The 21,650-nt window shown below is 36.5% G+C and overlaps 1 protein-coding gene across 1 annotated transcript in view; it reads right to left on the minus strand.

Moving 5' to 3' along the window:
• The window catches only part of LOC112617061 (cytohesin-interacting protein), a 31,516-nt gene extending 19,600 nt beyond the window's left edge, over positions 1-11,916 (minus strand). Inside the window, exons 1-3 of the mRNA XM_025373793.1 lie at positions 11,669-11,916; positions 2,103-2,152; positions 1,788-1,842 (exon numbers count right to left, since the gene is read on the minus strand). Of these exons, the coding sequence (XP_025229578.1) occupies positions 1,788-1,842; positions 2,103-2,152; positions 11,669-11,842 (279 nt within the window). The 5' untranslated portion in view covers positions 11,843-11,916. The remainder of the gene's footprint in view (positions 1-1,787; positions 1,843-2,102; positions 2,153-11,668) is intronic.
• Between the last annotated feature and the right edge of the window lie 9,734 nt (positions 11,917-21,650).

Consider the following 21,650-nt stretch of genomic DNA (forward strand, 5'->3'; position numbering starts at 1 on the left):
AGAACCATGGATCTGGTCTCTTCCAAAGTGTCATTCCTCTAGTAGGCCACATCCCAAATACGTACTCACACTGCATGCACAATATGAGTACATGAGATTCTATCTGATTTTCAAAAAGTTCCCGGAAGCATGTCTCCTATTTGTTGACTGCTGCCAATCTGATGAGTACTAGGGAATAGATTACGGTGTGTATTTGACAATGGGGAGCATATACCAGAGGGAATTTACAGGGGTGTGGGTTCCCGCATCACTGAGATAACACATGCATGCTGCCATTTAGAGGTGCCCTTAGTTCATGTTGATCTACAAAGGTTCGGTGGTGTTGTGGTCTGACATAGTTTTGACTCTTGCTGCATGAAGAATAAGTGTTTATGGTATGGGAGAAAAACTTAAGGGTAGTGACATATAATATACATATACATATATATATATATGATGTCACTACTCATTGAACAATGAGTAGTGACATATATTATAGCAGTGTAAGAAAAATAAAGACAGGTGAGTAGTCTTTCATCCTGTTTTCAGTAGCCACTGCTGCACATCCTTGAGGATAATTCTCCTTTAAAAAGAGGCAGTGACAAAAAGCAGAGTCTCTACAACAGAATAGGGAGTAGTTCATATGACTGGGGAATAAGAGGGAGTACTATGCTTCTAAAACCTAATAGATTTCACCAATTACTGTGGTGAATTACAGATTTCACCAAATTTAAAAGTAGAAGAGTTCAGAAAGTGGAAGCAATCCTCTTTTCAAAGTGCCTTCTCTGTCTTCATTGCAGCTAGAGTTCCATTTTGTTTCTTTACTCATAAAACATGTTTTACTTAGCAGTTTCCTGTTCCTAATCTTAAAATACACGCTGACTTTCCAATTGTGGGGCTGATATCACACCAAAGTTTTCTGAAAGCAGCACTAAAGCTAAGATCTAAAATCTGATATAGAGTGTAAGAATATGATTATGCAAAACACATCCAAAAGACATGCAAACGTACTATGGGAAAAAAAAAAAAAAAACAGAAATGCTTAAGCTACTACTGTCGCACTTAATTGGGTTAGATTTCATTTGACCTACCTCACCCACTTTACAAATGTGGTCATGAAAAAGCAGACAGCAAATAAGCAATGAAATTCTTAGGCAATTATGCTGAAACTTACAAAGACTTAAAAATTTCCTACAGCATGAGGCAATCTGCAAGTAGAGCCAAATGTTCTCAAGTGTTTCAAATAACAATTATAAAGCATTGTCATTAGGAAAAAAAGCTACAAGTTTTTCATCATGTACAATATGAACTCTTTAGCAGCAAAACGCACCAGGAGCTATCCATGAATATATGCATTCCATATACACAGATGTATAGTCTTTTGAGTGTCTCTTGAATGCCAAAGTAAATATTTAAAATCTGATATACAGTATAACAATATGATTATGCAAAACACATTCAAAATGCAAATATATCAAATGCACATCTGTAAAATGTATTTCACTCTCTTATCTAAGACCTGGCTGGTACCAACCATTTCTGATCGGTCTGGGACTTAAGGGAAGACCGAAGTAACTAAGCACAAACTGTTGAACATATCTCGGGGGTTTTATGTTATCATCTTCAATGTTTTCCTTCCTTAATAGTACTCAACACACTGAAAAACTACCCCCAAACAAGCACACACTGAATAAAATCATAGACTCCATCATTCTCTAATCCTAACTTCATTATTTCTTTGCACATAACATGACACTACCAATGCCACTTTCTTCCTTGGAAGTCTAGAAAATGTGAAAACTGCCCACCTGAATTTCAAATCCAAATGTTTCATTATCCTGCTTCTCCACAGTAACAAGCTTTCTGTAATAAAAATGTTTAAAAAAGAAACTGCATGAAAATTAAAGTATCACATTTGGCACAGATTTATCATTAAAAATAACTGTCACAATTAAAAATAACTGACATTTATGTAAATTGTAGTATGTAAGATTCTGTGTGTGTGTCTGTGTGTGTGTGTGAGAGAGAGAGAGAGAGAGAAAGGGAGAGAGAGAAAGAAACAGTCTGGAGAGCTGTGTTCCTAAATATTTTGGGAGAGACAAAAAATAATTCAATTTCTTTACCTTTGAGACCAGGAAAAGTCACTTAAAGAACTTGATCTGGTCAAAGCAAGCTGAAAAATACAAAAAGCATATAGTTATCCCAGGGTCTTCAAGATACACTGTAAAATGTTCTAAATCTCTCTCTCTCTCCCTTTCTCTCTCGCTCTCTCTCTCTCTCTCTCTCTCTCACACACACACACACACACACACACACACACACACACTGACACACATACACCCTGTTCTTTACCACCTTCTTTGGCCCAGCTCCTGGGAAATTGTTGCATAAAGGCAGCCATTTCCATTCTCTACATTCTCTAGTGACAGCAGAGGAGAGTAGGGAGACAGGATTCTAGGCATTCCAATTAAAAGATTGAAAGAGGCTTAGATAGTAATACAATGTGGCAAAAGAGTTAATATAATGTGGCAAAACTCCAAAGCTCCCAAAGAGAACTTCCTCTCTGGTCTGTATTTAAAACAGACTCTGAAAGATTAACCATAGCAATTTGTAATCACACTGAAATCCAAAGAAAAATAGCATACGTAGAATGGCATATGAAACCCAAATACTTTATAGTTTTTGGAGATGATGATGAAATGACTGTGTTTACTATAATAATTCAATATGTTACTGTTTTTAGTAGGATAAAATAATCTCTAAACAATCAACTCACACACACAATTCAGGTAAAACCAGGAACTCAAAACCTCATTTCTGCTTATGATTTATTTTTGTAATAGTTTTGGAAGACTGAAGTAAAACTTCCAGCAAAGAAAGGAAAGAAACCTCAGAATAGTATAAATGATATAAATAATATCACCTTCATTCCTCTACACTTTCAGAAAAGATCATATAAACATAAGCTTTCAGGACACATTCTACCGCTGTAAACAGAAGCAGCATCAACAAAAGGTGACAACTTATTTTTTAGGAAAATTGCAGCAGGTTTTTGTGTGTGTGGTTTTTTGTTTTTGTTTTTTTTGTTTGTTTGTTTGTTTCTTTGTTCAGAAAATGTTTATTAGCCCTATTCTCAAGTGTTGGTTCAAGAACCCAACACATAAGCTCCTAGCTAACCCTGGGTTTTTAATTGTCAACCTGAAATGGCTGTCATATATAAATGAACACATAAAATATCAAGAGATCAATGCATAGTCAGTCCAGACAAGGCAAAATAAAATAAGGAAAGGATGAAAACTAGAAGGGGGAAAATATGTAGAAGATATTAATGCTTATGCGACAAGTTACACAAATGAAATGCTTATTAAGACATTTATTAGGAGTGATGCCTACACCACTGTAGGAAATTTGAATTTCCAGGTACCAAATGCCAGCATTTACACACATTTCCTGGAAGGGACCAGTGTTAAGAATTCAGCCACCAGTCCATAAACTTAATGTAATGGAGAGGTGATCTCTTCTTGCCAATTTGCTGTAAATTAATTATATTTTCCTCTATTGTTAGTTCTGGGCTTCAACTTACTTATGTTGCAATGAAGACTGAAATAGATGGCTCAGACCCAAAAAGATTCTCTAGTCTTGCTAAAAAGTATCTCTTTTCAGTTTATAAGCACTAACTGTGGAATGCCTACAAGGATTGGTATGGTTTGTTGTAACCTGATTTTGTACTTCATATGTACCGTTAACAAGTATAGTGACTATTCATCTATGTTAGTGGGCCTCCTCGCAGAAGAGAGTCACAAACTTGATATTTCCAAGCATTCTCAGTCTCTCCCTTATATTGTACTCATATTTTCTTAATCTATTTTTATCATCTTCAGCTGCTTGTTTTCCACCCTTAATTCAAATTATATAATCATAACTAGGGCTTTTTTATTCTTTTTATAAAAGAAGTATCTTATACCTCCATAAATAAGGGCTTATATTTTTAAAGTATTACTCTTGCTATCAGTATTCATCATATTATTCATATATCCATATAGAGAGAGCTATATATATGTATACTTATATGTATATATTTATATGAAATGCATACTGGAGCAAATACTTCACATCTGTACATAATCATCTGTGTGATTTGGGCCTCTTGGGGAATGTTATTTGTTTTACTTTCTGCCTCAATGCCCAGCACAGGGCCTGGAATAGAATGGAAACTGAAAAATAGAGAAATAGATAAAAACATATAAACTACTAAATGAAAATGGAAGAATCTGAGGTGATTGAAGAGCCAAGTGAAATATTCAAGTTCAGGAGAAATATGTAAAGATAGTTTTCAACATTGTCCTTTCTTAAATTCAATATCATGGGAAAAACTCAAGGATAATCACTAAAATACATAAAGTAAAATTTAAAAATCTTAAATATGTAGCAAGATTTAAAAATGAAACAAAACAGACAACTGTATATCCATATGCAGAAGAAAGAAACTAGACCATACCTCTCACTCTATACAGAAATCAACTGAAAATGAATAAATGGATCAAAACCTTCATGTAAAACCTGAGACAATAAAACTACTGGAAGAAAACGTAGGGGAAATGCTCCAGCACATTGGACTGGGAAAAATTTTTATGAATAAGACTTTCAAAAAACAGGCAACAAAAGCAAAAATAAACTAATGGGCTATATTAAATTTAAAAGATTCTGCACAGCAAACAATCAACAGAGTGAAAAGACAAGCTGTGGAATGGAAGGAAATATTTACAAACTACTCATTTATGTATCCAGAATATATAATGAACTGAAATACCTCAAGATAAAAAAAAATTTTTTTTAATGGGCAAATGATCTGAACAGACCTTCCTCAAAGGAAGACATACAAGACTGGGCATGGTGGCTCAAGCCTGTAATTCCAGCACTTTGGGAGGCCGAGGAGGGTGGATCAACTGAGGTCAGGAGTTCAAGACCAGCCTGGCCAACATGGTGAAACCCCGTCTCTACAAAAATACAAAAATTAGCCAGGCATGATGGCAGGTGCCTGTAATCCCAGATACTCGGGAAGCCGAATTGGAAGAATTACTTCAACCTGGGTGGCAGAGGTTGCAATGAGCTGAGATCATGCCACTGCACTCCAGCCTGGCAACAGAGTGAGATTCCATCTCAAAAAAAAGAAAGAGAGAGAAAGAAAGAAAAAGAAAGAAAGAAAGAAAGAAAGAAAGAAAGAAAGAAAGAAAGAAAGAAAGAAAGAAAGAAAGAAAGAAAGAAAGAAAGAAAGAAAGAAAGAAAGAAAGAAGAGAGAGAGAAGATATACAAATGGCTAACAAATATATGAAAAAATGCTCAATATCACTCATCATTGGGGTAATGGAAATTAAAACCATAAGGAGGTATCATCTCACGCCAGTTAGGATAGCTATTATCAAAATGACAATGAATAATAAATGCTGGTGAGGATAAGGAGAAAAGGAAACTCTTATACACTGTTAGTGGGAATGTAAATTAGTACAGCCACTATGGAGAACAGTATGGAGGTCCCTCAAACAACTACAAATAGAACTACCATATGATCCCACAATCCCACTACTGGGAATTCATCCAAAGGAAAGGAAATCATTATATCGAAGAGACATCTGCACTCCCATGTTTATTGCAGCACTATTCACAATAGCCAAGAGATGGCATCAGCCTAGGTGTCCAACAACAGATGAATGGATAAAGAAAATGTGGTATATATACACCATGGAATACAATTCAGCCATAAAAAAGAATGAAATCCTGTCATTCACAGCAACATGGATTGAACTGGAAGACATTATGTTAAGTGAGATAAGCCAGGAATAGAAAGTTAAACACCACATGTTCTCACTCATATGTGGAAGCTAAAAAAAGTTGATCTCATAGAAGTAAAAAGTAGAACAGAGGATACTAGAGGCTGAGAAGGGTTGGGGGAAGAAATGGATAGGGACACATTTTTTAAAGGATACAAAATTACAGCTAGATAGGAAGAATAAGTTCTAGTGCTCTATACTGTAGGCTAACTATAGTTAACAATAGTATATCATGTACTAGTTTCAAATAGTTAGAAGGAGGATATTCAACAGTCCCAAAACGAAGAAATGATCATTGTGTGAGATGACGGATTTGCTAATTACTCTGATCTGATCACTATACATTCTATGTATCAAAACATCACTATGTATACCATGAGTATGTATGATTATATATCAACTAAATAAATACAAATTTTAAAAATCAAAAAAATTAAAATGAAAGAAAACAGACAAGAACAAAAAAAAAATTCAATCCAAAACAAGAAGTATAGAAAAAGTACTAATAGAAAACAATTATAGGCCGGGCGCGGTGGCTCAAGCCTGTAATCCCAGCACTTTGGGAGGCCGAGACGGGCGGATCACGAGGTCAGGAGATCGAGAGACCATCCCGGCTAACACGGTGAAACCTCGTCTCTACTAAAAAATACAAAAAACTAGCCGGGCGAGGTGGCGGGCGCCTGTAGTCCCAGCTACTCGGGAGGCTGAGGCAGGAGAATGGCGTAAACCCGGGAGGCGGAGCTTGCAGTGAGCTGAGATCCGGCCACTGCACTCCAGCCTGGGTGACAGAGCGAGACTCCGTCTCAAAAAAAAAAGAAAAAAAAAAAAGAAAACAATTATAGTAGTGCCTCAGTACATAACTGCTAAGTGGATGAATGGTGGCAAGAATTAATAAATTATTAGTAAAATTTTGAGCCTTGTCAATTTTAAATGCCCTTTTACTATGCCAGAAATCAATGCATCTATTAGGAACTTCAAGATTTCATCCAACCTGTCTTTTGAATCAAAAGTCATTCTGGATAGATTCAAATGTAAAATCTTTTAAACCACAGGACAGACCTGAAACCTCTATAGATACTTCCCCTACCACTCTACTTCTAACCTTTCTATCTAGCTAATTGACTAGTTAAAGATGAAAATATTTGTCTAGCACAACATGAGAAACATAGCAGATTTTCAGTTCCTGTGGACTGACTGATTTGGGTTATCAGCCACACCAAAAGTCAGATTAAGTCAAATTACAAATTAGTTTCCATTCTGTATTAGCTAAGAGGCTGTTTCAAGCACCTAACACTTAAACAAAAAACAATTTAAATAAATTAAGTACCGTCAAATTCTCTGACACGTGCCACATCTTGACACAAAGTCTACTTGTTTGTGATCTGGGCTGTCAGACTCAGGCGATGTGGAAAGGAATGTTCCCAGGGTTCGACCTAGCTCACACACCAAACTACCTGCCTAAAGTGAAATGAAGTGTGTCTAAGATCTTATCAAGGGTTTTGCACCTTGGAGAAAAAAAAAAAAAGTCTTTCCTGCACTCCTTTCCCTTGGGTGAACAGCCCTATTCAAGGATCTGACCAGTGGGGTCTATGTTCCCCAGACAGCCCTCCCAGGCAGAGCCTTTTCTAAGGGTTGTAGTGATGGCACCAAAAATCATGAATGAGGAACTGGTGTGCAATTCACAGCATATGCTGGCAACAGCTGTCTTTTATTACACATTATCTAATATGAGAAATCTAGGTTTAGCAATTTGGCAGGCTTGCAAACTACACATTCAATTATGACTGCTGAATAGACAAAGCTTCTTAACTCCTTTCTAGCCATAATACACTGATACCTAGTGTTGGGCTTACGATCACTCTTCTGTTTTTAGTCAAATGACTTAAAGATCAGGCATTAATATTCAAAATTTAATTTCTTCTGCTCTGCAGTGATTCCACACATTCCTCTTCAGTGGGAAACCAAGACCAATACTTCAGCTATCAATTTTCGAAAGATAGGAGTAATTGGCAGCTCAGCCAGATAGCCAGCCTTCCTTAGAGAAGCTCAAAATTCAACACTGTAGCCACTCTGGGGCTCCTACAGAGGGTTACTTCCTCTTGGTCCCCACTCTATATACTCATCTCCTGAAAGTGTTGGGGAGGGTGCTGAGGAGAGGCTACTGATTCAAGAGTGAGGTTTTTTGTCACTGGTATTTGTTTCAAAGTCCCCAAAATTATGTGCTCAGCTGCCTTTCCAGTCCCCTGCCTCACTCCCTAATTCTTCCATGCAACTTCCACCCCTTTTCAAGTAAGGAGCGTTAGGATATCAATGCTCCACAGACTGTTCAAAGATGCAACAAAATAATGGAGCTGAACTTAATTGCCTAATGTTAAGTGCCCGGAGAAACCGAAATACAATACTGCCATTTCCAAGTAAGGTCTGACTGTAGGCTCACAGACAGACCTCTTCAAGAAAAATTATTGGGTATTGATCATGCATGCCACAATATGGATTAAAGAATAGTTTTCAAAGTCTTTTGTAGTGAAATTAGCACAGTTTTCTACCTAAAATTGTCATGAAGTGATTAAAATCCTTTGGTGTAGTTCAGGACAATTGGGAGTTACAGCACCTAATGGGTGTGCTGCTGGACACACCGTGAAAGCCACTGCAGGGCAGAGCCCTGCCCAGCAGTGTACACATCCCAGAGCAGAGCACACATTCCCTATCTGAACTTGTAGATGAAATCAGCATTCCAGCAATTGCCTATTTAGCAATAATGTGATAACTGAAAGAAAATGAGGAAAAGAGAGTCAGTCTGTGGTACCACTAAAGTTTGTGGACTTGTTTGTCAGGTCCCTGGTTCTCACTATAGCATTCTGTAAAAACTGCTTTCCAAAAGCAACGTACTACAGTTATGAGAGTGGGTGGTAAGACAATCACTACTTCTTTGGCGCCATTGATAGAGGCTGTCCTTAATTCCTCCTGTCTCCTTCCTATCGAGCTTTCCATTGCAAAGATTTTCTTTCTTTTGCCCTAAAACTATGTTCACAAGCAGAAGCCATACTGGGGTGTCTGACACTTCCTACCAGTACAGGTAGTGAGATGACATGCACACAGAGAAATCTATTTTTAAATAATTCTGAATGTAAACACCCAATTGATTCTGAAGACTAATTTGAAACTACAAGCTAACCAGATATAGCTTTGCAGAAACCAAAGCCAACAACAACAAGAAGTATGAGCTGTTGACGTCAGCCCTGAAAGTGTTGAAAATAACAGTAGGCAGAGAAACACCTGCTCATGTGATTGCCTCACAAGGATCTTGTTGCCTGCAATTTAGTCAGTGCCAAATGGGTGATTATTCTCTAAAAACCAGTTAAAGGAAATGAACATCCATTTGGAAGATTGTGAAATGTTGGGATAAACTTGCATCAAGTCTCATTGATGATAATTGTACGGAATCAGAACTATCATGTACAAGAAGTTTTGTTTTGCTATTTTTTAAAGCAATTCTCACAACAGTAAGAAAAAGCTGTTTGGATATGGGGAGTCTACCACATGAAAGAATTTGAGAGAAGGGGAATGAGAAGACCTAGAAAAGATGAGAACATCTACATAAATTAATTAGTATGGGGATATGTGTGTGCCTGTGTACATATGTGTACACGTACATATGCACACACACACACACACGTGCATTTCATATGCCAAAATCCCTGTCTTTACCTTCTTCTGATAATCAGCCTCTCCTACTGATTGCCTTCTTTCAGTTCATGCTATCTTCACCTGGCTTAAACCAGATGTGACTCCTCCATCTTCAGTTCCTTTCATATTAAAGCTTTTCAGTCTCCTTTCTGTTCCCCCATTTCTGCTTTCTCCAACAACTGCAAAAGTTCCTCCCTCACCACTAGTCTCTACTCACTTACTAATCCACCACATTTCTACAATAAGATTCCTGAAATCTTCTACTTCTCAAACATGTTCAGTGGCCCTCGTGCCGGCTTTTTCAGAAGTTGTCCAAATGTTCTGTAAAGCAGCCCAGCTCTGAGGTCTCCTCTCACCTCCTACACACTAACCAGGTTCTCCTGACACACTTAATATTGTGTTGTTACACAAAAAATCCTCCAGGCACCAGGATCTGTGCCGCAGCTTCAGTTTCTCCCTTGCTCTGGAATACCCTTCAATATCTGGAATATCTATTTCCAAGACTATATATAAAGATGTTTCACTTGGATGAGAGTATTCATGTTGTTTTACTTTGCAGAAAACCCATTCTTTCTGCTTACTGAATTGTAAACAGTATATGGGTAGAAAACATTCCCTTCTCGTCTTTTTGCCTCCTACTCTAGCATGATGTCTATCTCCTTGTAGGTGCTCAGGAACCATCTGTTGCATTGAATTGCATGGGCTAGAGAGTAGATCAAATGAGTGAGGTTGCGGGTATGGAGGACATAGAGGGTGGAAAGTTCCCACCCTGATTCAAAAAATACCAACTCTCTTCAGGAAAAAAAAAAAAAACAAAAAAAACATAGCCTAATCAAGTGAACCATAGTTAATGTGATAGCTTCATGGCAAATATAACAAAAATCTGACTGCTTTATATCTGAAAACTGAAAAAAGATGTCGGCATTTCTCATGTTGCTTTATCTTCAGACAGGTTGTAGATTGATGAAATGTGCATCACTACATTAAAGTTTGTATCATAAAAGCACTTTAGATTGAGAACGATCAATAATACAAATCATGGAAAATTATGCCCTTATCTTCATTGTGAAAAATGCCAAGGCATCAGCTATATACATCACTGCAAAAAAGATCATGTCTCTCCCCCTATGCCATACCTCTCTAATCCTGAATTTAGAAGGCGTAAGAGAAGCACATGATGTACATGCAAGACTTCAGCACAAAAATTCTTGCTCTATGGCAATTTTAAATATTTTCTGTAGAAATCCTATATCGAAATTCAAATATGTACCTGGGGATTTAGAGCAAGTCGTTTTAAAAAATCCTGAAGAGGTATTATGGTTAAAAATATTTTTTTGACATGCTAGAAATTGAAGAACAAAAAATCAAAATAAATTCAGTTAGACATAGATTTTTCCAAATGAGTTTTCATCCCTAGAGACAAACTTTGCAATAAAAATATTAAAATGGCATAATCTGGCAGTTAATAAGCATGCACTGAATGCCAGTCACCATGTTAGGCACTGCACAGTTCCTTATTTAACCAACATAAGAACCCAATAAGGGTGGTTCTATTATTAACTCCATTTTAGAAAAAAGGAAACTGAAGCTTAGAGAGGCAAGTGGCTTGCTCAAGATCTCACAGTCACTAAGTGGTGAGCTGATATTCAATCTGGCACTCATCTATCCAAAAACAAAAATCTTACTTTCCAATAGCATGAGGTATGTGCCAGTGCCCAAGAGCTGAAGATAATTAGTCAACAAAATTTGTCCTCAAAAAAAGTATTTCTTATTTGATTATGAACTGAAATGACCATCAAGGACTGCAAGTGAGGATGGAAGGGAAAGAATCAAGGGAGACACAATGGGGAAAAGATCATTAATTCTCATACTGGTTGTATCTATATAAACCATCTTCAAGTTTGTTATGCGTAATGATTTTTATTTTATCTGAGCACTTCTCCAAATGAGAAAAACAAACTATTTTTTGCCTTGAAAAAAAAGTTTGACTGTGGTCTCAAATCTTTGGACTGGTTCACCCAGCTCCCTGAGCATCTCACCTCCTTCGCCCATAATAATCAGCCACTAATTCCAAAGCCTCTAAAATATCACTATTAGTATGAAGTCAGACAAACATATCACTCTGCCCTCAAGAGAACGTGAACACTCTAAAAGGTACAAAATAGCAATCATACCTGCTTTCGTCCCCGAGGTAGAGTAGCCACCGTGTCTGCCAACATTTGAATCCTTCTATTATCGTCCATCGTAAGGCTACCTGTGAGTGTGGAGTAAGAGCTATACGCTGGCCCAGCACAGAAGTCCGCCAAATTGCCATTGCTGCTGTGTTGCAGGAGCCTTTGTAAAGACATTGTGAATAAAGATCACTCCAGCTAGCACATGGTTGAGTGGCCTTGCAGGATGGGGGAAGCTAAAAGTACAACTCTGACAAGTAATCAAAAGTAGCAAAGCAGAAAGAGCCCATGTGACCTCTGTGGTTTGAGGAACTTGTTACACAAACCCTATCTTGCAATTCACTCCCATTTCTCAAAGCTTTTTTTCTTTAAGCTCCTGAGAGAACCTGGAGCTAATTTTTACAATTAAAAAAAAAAAACAAACTTATTTTTTCACCTCAAACAGTGGAACTCTTACACTTTTATGTTTTGTGGCAAGTTGCATTCACACCACCATTTGCCATTTTTTTCTTTAGAGAAGAAAGAAAAATGTCCCCAAGTGCTACCATTTGTTTCCCATCCATTCTCTTATTTAACATTAGCAATGCAAGGCAAAAGTCAGCTCATGAGGACATTCAGTTCTTGTGAATACAGGCAAGAATTACAGGTGCCGGTCATAATGTTCTCTCTCGAAGACCTTGTAATGTACTTTCCCTGAAGTATACCCTAGATCATTAATGTTCATCAAAAAGACATTATATCTGCCACTGGGGTTGTAACCATTCAGCATTCTTCTGGTTGTCCTTTTGCTACTTTGTCCTTACTAAAATTACCCATGATCTTTACAAAGTACAATGGGAAGGGAAAGTCAGCACATTTAGGGCACAATGTTGCCATTTCTTAGACAAGACTTTGCAGCAGCATCAGAAAGTGGTCCCAGGGGAGGAAAGGAGTGGGCAGGAAGGTAACAGGCAAACCAAGGTGGCGCAAGAATGTTGCCTGTTGGTCCCTGCATGTGCATATGTGTCAAGGGCACCATCACTACGTACTCAAGATCACAGATGCTTTTTTTTTTTTTCCTTTGGCTGAGGTTGGGGGCAGGTAGTTTTGAGAGAACTGGTTTCAGTGGAGGAGCAGGGGAGGCAAGTAAAAGGAAGAATCGAAACAAAAGTCAACAAGAGAAGTTTTACATGGCACAAAAAGTCAAATGTGCTTTTTAGAATCTCCGAAGGTCAATACTAGCATTTAAAAGAGTTAGCAAATCTTTGAACTAAAAATGGAATGTGTGCGTACTGGAAGTGAAGATGGATTCAACTCAAGTAGAAATTGCCAAATATAAATAGTAAAATCTGAATTAATAGTGCTTCAAAAGTTGAAGCCAATTATAGATTTTAAAAACTCTATCATAGCATGACTCATTATACTGGAATTGAATTTTGACATGGACAAAGTGATATCACCAAAAACATACAATGGTCTAAATCGGAAATTAAAAACACATGTTTTCAGAAGCCAGGTGTGTAACATAAATGTGTAAGGCAAAAGGGAGTGGTAAATACCTTGGCAACTGAACAATACATCAGTTATAAAGACATTCACGTAAAATCTATAATTATAGATATGTACAGATATATATACAGGTATATGTGGGGGGGAGGGGTGTGTGTATTAGGAAGAGAGAGAGATTGATTTTAAAAACATTTCCAGACTATGAGGCACATAAATTAAATCAACACTATTAATGGATGACAGCAGTCCACTGTACCCTAGGAATTTGATAAAGTTAGGTAAATATTTTTAATATTTATTCTTAATATTTTAAAATGCCAAATGGAAATTATACATTTGCTTAATATAAGGCCACGCACTTAGGCCAACTGACTCACCCATTTTTATAAATGGCCACTAAAATTGTATCAATTCATTGTTATACTGACCTTAAGCTGATGTAAATCATAGATCATCATTCAATTAAGAAACTGGAAAATAATTTACTTATTACTTAACTCATGAAATGTGTTTAACAAGTAAAATTTTTCAAATCATGGGATCTCTGGATATAAAACAAGGGTCAAAAGCAGCTCTGACATTCAACCAACCCATATCAACATGGTCACACCTGTTAATTACAAATTTATGACCTAGTCTATTTTTATTGGTCAGTTCCCTGTTCTGTCATTGCCTGTGTCATGCCAGTCACTAATATCCTGATCAAAAGTGTCCCTTGTGATAATGAGTGGAGAAACAGTAATCTTTTAAGGGGGATGTGACTTCCAAACAACAAATCCTTGACTTACAAAGGTGTTCTACTGTTTAGAACATCTCTTTTCTTTTAGGATTTACCTTAGGAAAATTATAATAGATCAGACTCTCTTCCCCTTTAGCCTCCCCTTTATTTTGGAGAGGTGATTCTGGAAATGAATTGGATCAAGCTATCTAGGTACTCGTAAGATTTCAAGAGTATCTCACTGTTCACAAAATAAAATGAAATAAAAATTATTTTGTATTATCTGATTTCATTCTCTGAAATGTCATATCATTTTTTAGATTCTTATTTTGAGATTTAATATATTCTAGTTAGGTCAGTAGTTAGTTGTATACAAGTCTGTTTCTCTGCTAATGTCTAATTTCCTTGAAAGCAAAGAACACCTTTTATCTTTAAATGTACACTTTATGTCCTACATACAAAAATTGTTCAATAAATGTTAATAAAAAGAGAAAGGTGGAAGCAGTAGATATTAAACAAAATGAATTAAACAACAGTGTTCTTGGTATTAGTAAGGAAAAAATTAATTAATTTGGTAAGAAATGTATGTACTACAAGCTCATATTCCAAAGTGCTACAATTTTCACTAAGGGGTGATCTGAGAGATGAGGACAAAGTCTCTTAAAAATACGTCTCATCTGCCATATGCTCTAAAAGCTAATATTTGTTATGTGGGGCATGCCTCTTATTTGGAACATTGTGTTCATAAATATGCAAATACCCTTGGAAGGAATTAATCTTTAGTACAAATGAGATGAACACTGAGGGCCTACAACATGGAGATTTGGTAGAGTCAGGTGAGAGGAATATGCCTAAAACATAGAACAGGGAAAGAAAGGTGGAGAGGTTTGCAAGACAAACTGAGCCAACCTTATAATCATCTATGAAAATCTTAGGCAGCTGTAAGAGGGTTGACAACAGGGTTCCAGTGTCACACTACTTAGATTCAAATTCTAGCTCTGCTGCTTTAAAGGCTATGGACTGAGTTGTGTCCCCCCAAAATTCATACATTAAAACCCTGAGCTTCAATGTGTCTGTATTTAGAGATAGGGCCTATAAGGAAGTTAAGGAATCATTTAAGGTTAAATGAAGTCATAAGGATAAGGCTGAGATCTGATAAGATTAGTGCCCTCATAGGAAGAGGTGGCAGAGGGCTCTCTCTCCACCAAATGAGAACACAGCAAGAAGGCAGCCTCCTGCAAGCCAGGAAGAGAGCCCTCACCAGAAATCAAATCTGTCAGCACCTCAGCTTGGGCTTCCCAGCATCTAAAACTGTGAGAAAATAAATTTCTATTGTTTAAAGACACGCAGTCTATGGTATTTGTTATGCTATGGTATTGGTTATGGTGGCTTGAACTAATACACTCCCTAAACCTTAGTGTTCACATATCTAAAACAAAAATTTGCAGGGAAAAATAGACAGAATAGCCCACGAATAGCACATGGTATAAAGTAAGCTATGTCTACTGAATTTTGTTTTAAGTAACAAGGCTTCAAAAGGAAAAGCTAAAAAAGGAAATGACATAAATTCTACATGAATAGCCCTATTCATTACCAAGTGCCTCTATGTGCAGCAAGGATGCCCTTGCTCACCCTGGAGAAATCTAAAGGCTACAATACGTGTGAATTTCTTACCATTGAAAATCAAGATGTGTTTGAAAATCATCATCAGAGCCAATGTCTGAAATTTCTGGATTATTGTAAGACACAAAAGAAGAGTAACTGGTTGCTTAAAGAATGAGACTTCCTCTATGCCTTCCTGATCTTAAGATAGTTGTTGAGTTTTTGTTTGTTTTATTTTTGCAGTTTGCCTTTATTTGCACAAGAAGATTTTATTTAGCTTCCTGGAACATCATAGGATTTTGTTTTGTTTTGGTTTGCTAATTTGTTTTATTTTGGCCTTTTGCCTTCATTTGGAAGGGAAGTTTTTATTTGGGTCTCTGGACTGATGTAGGAGATGGGTTAAAGTCACATAGACAATATTTGAATGTTGTGCCTTTGAATCTATATAAGGTAAATTTAATTTAGTAAAGTTACTCCCATATATGAGGATCCACTGACTGTGAAAACTGCTCTGTCCTATGTATCACCTTATTCGAGTGTTGGAGTTGGGTAGACAGACGTCCTCATCCAACTCAGTGTGGATCACTGGGATTATGAACACTACTCCCCAGAGAGTAATAGCCTTCTTCAGAAAACGATAAACTAAAAATCTGTAACTAGGACAAGCCCTGAAAAACAGGCAGCTCAGGAAAGGAAAATAACAGAAACAAAGGTCATAAAGACCCTATGTTAGAAATCTTAGTGTGATATAAGCCAAATATTGGCTTAGAGTTGTGACATGCATATTTAAAACAGCACAAAGAAAAATTTTAAACCTAATATAAATAATAGCTAGCAATACATCAAATCTATTATGTTTTTAATACAAGTGCAAGGAAACAATTTTCTGATTTATTCAAGTTTAATTCAATCAAATCATGAAGCTATGGGTAGATTACAATATCATTCAAGGGATTAAGCCACTAAATTCAATTTGGGCTTTAAATAGATTATCTAGATCAGTGTTTCATGAAATAACTCAGTAAGATAATGTCAACATTCTTATAGATGTAAAAGTAGACACATTCATTTGGTGCACTTATCACGTAGAAACATCATTAACTGCATTTTTAAAAATTCCATTTGCTTCTTTATTTCAGGTTTAGGGGGAGTACCTTGAGCATGTTGGGCATATGGTAGGGACAGCTCCATGTTGAAGGGTCCATGCTGAAGGTACACAGTAGTACTGGGGCCTCTTGGAAGCAGTCAGGATGTGCGTGGGATTTAAAAGGCAGCTTCTCCTGTGGACTTATCCATATATCTATACAAAATGCTCTGTGAATGCATCAGGGTTGTTTTGGGTCTTAAGAGGTAGTCTATGCAATGATTTTAAAACTGTACTCATGAAAATGTAAGATCCTTTGAATGTCCTGGGAAAAAAAGGAAGAAGAGGAAAAAGAAAAAGGCATGAGAGGGGGATTCTGAGATTTTCAGTGCTGCCATCAACCACAGTAGTCGTAATTGCTTTGCTTTATATTGTGTTCCCATTCATGCCACACGATTTAATCGGGTTAAAAAATAAAACTGAATGAAAATACAGGCTTATAGAAAACAGAAAAGACTATTCATATAGAGTGTGAAGAACGGTAGACTATTGGATCCCTCTGTTTAAAAAAAAAAAAAAAAAAAAGTGTCAGCCCTCTAATGAGTTCCCCAATTTCTACCAACTATCACCTTTTTGGAGAGATAAAGCCCTAACAGTAAAAATCCCTTTAAAAAGAAACACAAAGTAACCAGGATAACCAATAGTTAAAGGAACCCTAATTCTGGATTTGTTTAAAATGCATTCAAAACAATCTTTTGTTCATTAACCTATTAAGACAAAGGTAGAGAGGGTTTAACTCAACTGGAATGAACAACATTTCTGTACTAAGGCAATTGTCCTATAATATAAAGATGCCTTTCCAAGCAAGATTAAGGCTTTAAGAGAAATATATAATTGGTTGACCACTTATTACCAGGAGTATTTTCCTTCTTTGAGGACTATTGTATTTTTTTAAAAAGCAGCTATTTTTATTTTAAAGTCACTTGATTAATAAAATATTTAAGAATATGTCCAATCAAGTTCAAATGTCAAGATCAAGATATAGAGGCATATAGAAATCTACCTGTCTATATAGAGAGATAGATAGATAATTTTCATTTAGTTTTATTTTTAACCTGATGCATATATATCTTTATCTTGCTGCCATAACAACCATGAAATGAATTATATTAGCCACACCCAATAGAAATTGGCTTCAGTGAAGAGGGCTGTTTCTATTTGAATATAGGAATAATTTATTTTATTTATTTATTCATTTATTTTTTGAGAAGGAGTCTCGCTCTGTCGCCCAGGCTGGGGTAAAGGGGCGCGACCTCAGCTCACTGCAAGCTCCACCTCCCGGGTTCACGCCATTCTCCTGACTCAGCCTCCCGAGTAGCTGGGACTACAGGCGCCCGCCACCACACCCGGCTCCGGCTCATTTTTTTTTGTATTTTTAGTAGAGACGGGGTTTCACCGTGTTGGCCAGGATGGTCTCGATCTCTTGACCTTGTGATCCACCCACCTCGGCCTCCCAAAGTGCTGGGATTACAGGCCTGAGTCACTGCACTCGGTAGGAATAATTTATTGAAATCAGTTCATTCAAATCTATTTGAGTCAAAGAGCATGACCTTAGGCAACAAAATAAAATCACTAAATTTCTGCATTAAAAAGAAATTAAATTCAATGTAATAGATGTCGAAGCTATTAAGATTGATTTTTGCTTTTAAAAACTCCAAGTAAGCTGGGGATAGAAGGAAAAATACCTTAACATAATGAAGAGTATCTACCAGAAATACCCACCCAACATTAACCTTAATATCGAAATGTAAATTTTTTCATTATTGTAAGAAGGAAGACCATGATGACCATAACCATCATCACTCTTCACAGTTTTACAGTATATCACAAATAAAAGGTATAGAATTTATAAACAAACACAACAAAACTGTCAAGTTTGTTGATTATATGGCTTCATAACTAGATTATCCCGGACAATTCATGAAGAACAAAAACCTGGTAAGAATTTTTCTGAAATATAGCATTCAAAAGACAACACACAAATATAAAGAAACAAGTTTCTTATACAGTTGCAGTTATTATGTTATATGTTTGTTAATATATTATATTATAATATTATCTTATTACAAAAGAACTTGTAAGAATGGGAGAAAGACACATCAAAATAGCCAAAAAGTCATAAAACAGAAATGAATTTAGCAAACATTTTTAAGATGTTATGAAGAAAATTCTAGAGTCCAGACTAAGGAAAAGGCGTGCCATGTTCTCATATGAGAAGAGCCCATCTTGTAAAGACATTTATTATCCCCAAATGTTCTAAAATAGTTCACTGCAAGTCAAAATCTCTATAGGTTTTGTTTGTTTGCTTGCTTGTTTGTTTATAAAATTTGACACACATTCTTACACTCGTCTGAAAGAGAAACTGCACAAGAAAAATCTGAAAATTTAAAGAGGTAAGAGATGGAGGTAAGGATGGGCATTGGGAAAACTATCTTTAATGTTATATGGGTTAGAACTGTATTGTCAAACGGAAAAAGTCAATAAAAAGAATGTCTATAAATACAATATTATCAAAGAATAGAGACTCCTCAAACACACCCATGCATATGTAAGAATTTATATTTCCATGAAGTCATTCCAGTGTACTAGGAAAATAATATATCTTCCAATAAATAAGACTGGAACTCATTTGAAAAAAAATAAATCTTAGCTTTGTATGATAATATAATAGCAACTTCCAGGTAGCTTAAGGAGTTAAAAGGTAAAAATAACTTAAAATCTATAAAAGAATAGCAGAAAATATAGAATATTTAATATAATTAGGTTGGAATGCTTTTCCTAACAATACATAAGAGCCCAGAAAGCATTAGCTATGTAAAGACGAAAAACTTCTGTTCAATGAAAGCTTTAATGTTCATAGCTGAAAACTAAGTGAAAGATAGCAAGAAATTATTTGTGACAGACAATTGTTTAATGGTTATAATAGAGTGTTTAAAATTATACTTCTCAACAAAGTATTTTTAAATAGCAAAAGCTATGAACAGATAATTTACAACTGAAATACAAATTGTTGATAGATTCATTAAAGGAACTCACCCTAATTAGTAATCAGGAAAGCAAAAATTGAAATAGATACTCCTTTTTGCCCACCAAATAAACAAAAATAATAAAAGTTAGTGATGTCCAGTATTGGCAAAATTGCAAGTAAGTGAGCACTTAAACTCTTCTGGTAGGAATACAAATCAATAAAGACATAATAACAGTGAGGTAATTTGACAGTATCAAAATTTTAAATGTGCAACATGTAATGTGTTACACTTTTGACAGTTAATGGCAGTGAATCTTCTTTTAAGAATTGACCCTTAGTGCCGGGCGCAGGGGCTTACGCCTGTAATCCCACACTTTGGGAAGCCGAGGTGGATCACATGAGGTCACGAGTTCGAGACCAGCTTTGCCAACATGGTGAAATCCATTTCCACTAAAAATACAAAAATTAGCCAGGTGTGGTGGCAGGTGCCTGTAATCCCAGCTACTCCAGAGGCTGAGGCAGGAGAATGGCTTGGACTCAGGAGGCAGAGGTTGCAGTGAGCCATGGTGGAGCCACTGCACTCCACCCTGAGTGATGGAGCAAGACCCTGTCTCAAGAAAAAAAAAAAAGAGAGAGAGAGAGAATTGACCCTATGGAAATACTTCCATATGTGCAAAAACCAATTCAAGAATGATTCTTATGGCATTGTTTGTGATTACAAAAAACCGGAGTTTTAAATTTATGTTAATAGGGAACTGGTGAGATAATTTATGGTAATTTAATTCAACGGAATACTTTGCACCCATTAAAAAGCATACAATAAACACTAACATGCTGATAAAGATTTTTAAGACAAAGTGGAGAAAAAGGTGGAATAATAGGTATGGTGTGATCCCATTTATACTTTTTCCTTAAAGTTCACATACGTATATGTACACTAACATGTGTAGACATAAAAGACTAGAAAGACATATACCAGCCTGTTAATAGAAGAGTGGTTACTTCTTGAACCATTGTGGGAGAAGATGGGGAGGAAAGTTCAAAGTGTATGCCAGTATGGCTTGAATCTTTTATAGTAAGTATGCATTCATATATTATTTGGTCAACTTTAAAAATACCAACAATTCAAAAAGAATTATAAAAAACCAATCACATACAGTTCATAATGTCTTACGGTTTTAAAGGTCCTCATACTTTTGTTTATGCTTACCAATGAGAATTATTGGTTTATCCACTGGCTGTTTGGTGTTTGTTTACAGGCTAACATTTTATTTTGCTTAATGTGATTTTGTTTTCATTCTTTGAGGCAATTCTTTCATATTTCTTTATCTTTTTTTCCTCCTCAAAAAGATCTACTGAAGTCTCCATAAAATAATATAGCAGCAGAGAGGAGCCATGAATTTTTATGGTGGTAAAGGGCATTGGTGTGTTCTTTTGAAATTCACTTTCTAAAGTGGCAGTTGTCTAGTGTCAAATTCACTTATTACCCCTACCCTTCTCTACCACATACACAGTTCCATTTCGAAATCCAAATCTTTTATCAAAATTCAAGGTAAATAAGTGACAGAGTTCCTTCCTCTTCCCTTACCTAGCATCCTGCGTCACACTCAGTGCTTGGCTTTTACTTAATCTTCACTCTTGCCCAATGGGTGTGGACAGGCAGCCCCACAGAATCGACAAGGGCTTCAGGGCTGTAGAAAGTAACTTCTTAGAAAGCAAGAAACCTGTTTGGGGACTGGAATTTTGTGTAATACTTGGAACAACAAAACACCCACATCAAATCTAGGTGATTTTCCCCGGAGCTTCGAATAAAATCCAAACTCCTTACTCTATCCTGTGAGGTCCTGCATGTTCTGGCAGATCCTACAACTTCATATTGACCCGGTCACGCTGGCCTTCCCTCTGTTCCTCTGGCAGGAAGCAATTCCTCCTGAGGGCTTTTGCACTTACTGCTTCTTCTGCCCAAAACACTGTTCCCCTTGGCCTGCTTCATTTGTCTTCTCTCTCTTTCTCCACATCCCAGTTCAAATATTACCGACTAGGGAGGTCCCAACTCAACCCATTG

This window comes from Theropithecus gelada, unplaced genomic scaffold (genome assembly GCF_003255815.1).
Source record: "Theropithecus gelada isolate Dixy unplaced genomic scaffold, Tgel_1.0 HiC_scaffold_15875, whole genome shotgun sequence".
NCBI lineage: Eukaryota > Metazoa > Chordata > Mammalia > Primates > Cercopithecidae > Theropithecus > Theropithecus gelada.